The sequence below is a fragment of the Phyllobates terribilis genome, unplaced genomic scaffold (assembly GCF_046119375.1).
Source record: "Phyllobates terribilis strain yellow unplaced genomic scaffold, ASM4611937v1 Scaffold_13__5_contigs__length_258822181, whole genome shotgun sequence".
Taxonomy (NCBI): Eukaryota; Metazoa; Chordata; class Amphibia; order Anura; family Dendrobatidae; genus Phyllobates; species Phyllobates terribilis.
In genome coordinates this window covers 117,214,382-117,218,374 of record NW_027362773.1, presented here as the reverse complement: position 1 = coordinate 117,218,374, position 3,993 = coordinate 117,214,382, and the positions used below count along the sequence as shown (strand labels likewise).

Here is a 3,993-nt window from a genome sequence, read left to right as displayed (position 1 = left end):
CCGTGCTCCACTAAATGCCTCTATCCCTTCATGGTAACGATTGATGGTGGCTTCAGCAGCCGGATCCACAAGGATCAAACTTTTGCCATGTCACGATGACATTTCAAAAGTTTTTCAAATGGTTCCTTGGTATGCCTTAATGTCTATTAGTTTGCCTGCCATAAATAGTAATCACTAATAGAGGCATGCGCAATGCATGATCACCATATAGTAACTGTATACTATTAGTATTTGAATAAAAATCTGCTTTTACTTCTCTGACATTGAATTGCTGCCATTTTTTATAGATTCCGAGTATATATAGCTTTATATACATATATGTATATGAAACTCACATATGCATTGCAAACACATACACCTTACATACACATATATACAGATTTCAAACATAAACATTCCACCCCTCCCCCTCAGGTAGCAACAATTTGCCCCTTTTTTCCTAGCCCTCCCCTGCTGGTAAAAGCATTGTGCCCCTTTCTTCCTAGCCCTCCCCCACTGGCAGCAGCATTGTGCCTTAAACCCTTCTTGCTCTATGGAAAGTCCTCTAGTCTCCTATCTGCTCTGAAGTTCTTTCAAGGACTTGTGATCATGTGACCATCGTGTGTCAGCACAGGTCCTTAATCTAATCTCAGATACTGTACAGACTTGACATTATCAGTGTAGTTACTCTTTGCAAAGACTGTCTGATCCAATGGGATTCTGCCAGAAATCCCACTCCGGGCCTGAAAACTTTCTGTAATCTTGATTCTGTAATTTACCCCCCTCCCCCCCCAAAAAAAAAATACAGTGGTCAATAGAATCTTTACAGGGTAAAAATTTTCTATAAAAAAATATTTATTTTGTATAAATATAATAAATAAATACATAAAAATATACATCATAGCATAGAGCACAAATGTAATCCATACCATTCTACCCACTTTAAGAAAAAGATTACAAAAATCTCATAGGTTTTCAATGCTTTCTGCCTTAAAAGACATATTTGTTACCCCAGTATCATCTCCTCTTGTCCTTTTAATACTTCTAACCTTCTTTTTTCTCCAAAACCAATAAAAAAGGACAGAAAACCCCAATACTCCAGCAAGTATTGCCAAGCCAACTCCTATAGCTATATAAGACCCCTGTGAAGCATAGGTATGAAATGTGCCACATGGACCTACAGTTTCTCCTTGGTCGAGCTCGTCATCTTCTCCATCTCCAGGCTCTACCTGGCTTTCTCCTGCATCATTTATGGCTATCACACACACCCTGTAAGAAGTTCCAGGGAGGAGATTTGTAATTGAGAAGAAGCGATGTGACTGATTGAGCAAGGGTCCCGTCTCCAGTGGTCCTTCAGGTGGACCATACCTCACTCTATAGGACTGAACCGTTGAAAGAGGAGCACACCAGCTCACCCCAATTACAGCCTGTCCAGGAATAACCTGCTTCAAACGGGGGGAGTCAGGAAGAACTGAGCTTGGACTAATCCCAGGACAAAGGCATTTCCCTCCTGACATCTTTTGTAGCTCCTCACAAGGTAACTGGAGATGTTTGCAGCGATCATATGGACATGCTTTATTGGAATGTGGGGGTTCAGTGAACACCTCACTATCATCATCTTCATCTTCATAGTTATCATCATCTTCATAGTCCACGTATTCGGTTATGTAGAGAATGCGTTCCTGCGTCGTTTTCTTACTCCGTGTTACGTCCAGGGCTTGAGGGACAGAAGCTTCATTATTCAACCTAAGTGGTGAAGAGGTAGGAGCAAAGCCTAAATCACTACTCCATGGCCGAGTGTCATTACTGTCCACTGGGGTTGATGTGTTTGCTTCAAGAGGCAAACCAGTAATGGTTACACAAAGTTGAACCAAAAGGAAAAATGGAAGTGTATGTAGATACATGATGGCCGCACAATTCTGTAGTCACAGCAAATGCAAAGACTGAAGAGAGAATGATAAAAAAAAGAAGAAACAAATGTTAGTTGCATTATTCTTCTAAGATACTAAAAAAAGCTGATTATACTTGACTCGAATGACTTGAGTAACGAGCACTTGCGCTCATCACTATTCGGTAACAACCCTACCAAATTTGTGGTGCCTACAAATGGTCAGTTCTGATACAAATACAAAGGTTGAAAACCAGTGGCGTAACTTGGTGCTCATGGGCCCCAATGCAAAATTTTCAACAGAGCCCCCAATTATCACAGGTTTTAAATAGTAATGGTCTTTTATATGGGCCAAAGGGACCTTTCGGGCCCCCACTTAACTCAAAGACCCTGGTGCAATTGCAACCCCTGCACCTATTATAGTTACGCCCCTATTGGAAACTATGCTAAGGAAGTAACTACTAAAAATCTAGAACACCAAAATAAAGTCAAGGATGGACACCTACTAAATACAATAATAAACTAAGCTGCAGTAATTCAAACAGCGTAACTTCCTTTATGTAAGTATTCAGGTTGGTGGTCCTAATCAATGATACAGGAGCGGACATACCATTGGTGCAACCTGTGCAGCCGCATAGGGGCCCGAGAGGTAAGGGGGCCACTATCACTTCCAAAGCAGGTGGAATTGAGCATTATGATGAGCTACTAAACTGCAAAGTGTCCATATATTGTTTTTACACAGGGGCCTCTTCTGTCAGTGTCCATCACTGCAATGATAGACAGCTTTCCCTGTTTAAGCATGCATGCAGAGATAACGGTCCCCCAATTAGGACCACCCTCTCAACTACCTAGCCCAGACTGGGTGGAGATTTCAATAGAAATATAATTAATACCAAAACTTTTCCCACAAATTCATATCAATCTGTTCAGTCTCGCCTGCTCTGTAATATGCTGCTGACACATCAGATTACATTTTCAATGTGACTGGATCCCAAAAAAACTATATTTTTCTGAAAATTGTACATTATAATAAACGTAATAAATGTTTCTCCACAAGCGAATGCAATTTTTTTTTTCCATAATATTTTTTATTTCTTTTTCGACAATACAAACAGAAAACTGTTCTATTTTGTTACCGGAAACTTTTACTTCCCAAATAAGTTCCAAGTAAGTTTTTTAACAATCCAATTATTTTCTGTGCCAAACAGTATGTTTCAGAGAAAGAGAGAGAGAGAGAGAAAGTCCTTTCAAGGTTCTTTTGTTTGTTCCAGGGGAATGTAACATTGTTTCCAGTGTGATCAGTACAGTCACACTCGTATTAATAATCCAACAGTAACGAGAACTGTTCCAAATAATTAGGTGGCGAAAGAAGTAACAAATACAATTTTAAAAAGAATTGTTTACTAACTCTAACACGATTTGTATCTTACCTTGTTATCTTTAGATCTTATGTATCGCAGCGCTTCCTCATATCCTTTGTGACTTTTGTTTGTTTGTATCTTTTTTCCTCTTTGTTGTAAAATACAAACTTATACTGTATTAATGCAATTCTTCTCTACATCTGTGTCTCCTGGTCACACGCTCTGACTCTTTATACTACACAGGACTGTGATGTCATCTCGCTTACCCCTGAATCACCGACTGGGTATGTGGGAGTAATGAAAGGAGGAGAGACAGACACAGAAGTAAATCAACGGGGGAGTGATGGAGAAGTTGCATTGCTAAAATATTCTTTCCAGATGTTTTATGCAGTGTGGGAATCTTTAGCTTCCTAGCAGCAGATGTGCACCGTAGGCTGTTTATACAGGGCGTGTTGCTAGGAATTTTTCCCTATAAGGCCATTTTAAGTTCTAAATCATGATTTTCTGAAATCTGAAATATTTGCATTATGAGTAGTGTATATACAGGATTAGAGATGAGCGAACCCGAACTTATAAGTTTGGGGTTCGTACCAGACAGTTGGTGTCTGGTACTAAATGCCGAACACGGAATTCTCCCTGAAGTCTGTTCAAATGTTTGGAGTTCCGGGGGAAGTCCGGGAGGGGGGAAAGGAGAGAGAATTTTTCGGGTTTGGGTTCTGGTTTAAGTTCAGGTACAGTTCTGGCATCCAAACCAAACTTTGGAAT

At 40.0% G+C, this 3,993-nt stretch overlaps 1 protein-coding gene across 1 annotated transcript; it reads right to left on the bottom strand.

Moving 5' to 3' along the window:
- Window positions 1-816: 816 nt before the first annotated feature.
- On the bottom strand, window positions 817-3,547 carry LOC141174566 (LRRN4 C-terminal-like protein). The gene is made up of 2 exons (XM_073659504.1): window positions 3,298-3,547; window positions 817-1,922 (listed from the first exon to the last, which is right to left on the bottom strand). Exon 2 carries the CDS (start codon window positions 1,881-1,883, stop codon window positions 945-947), a length of 939 nt encoding a protein of 312 aa, XP_073515605.1. The 5' UTR covers window positions 1,884-1,922; window positions 3,298-3,547; the 3' UTR covers window positions 817-944.
- Window positions 3,548-3,993: the final 446 nt, after the last annotated feature.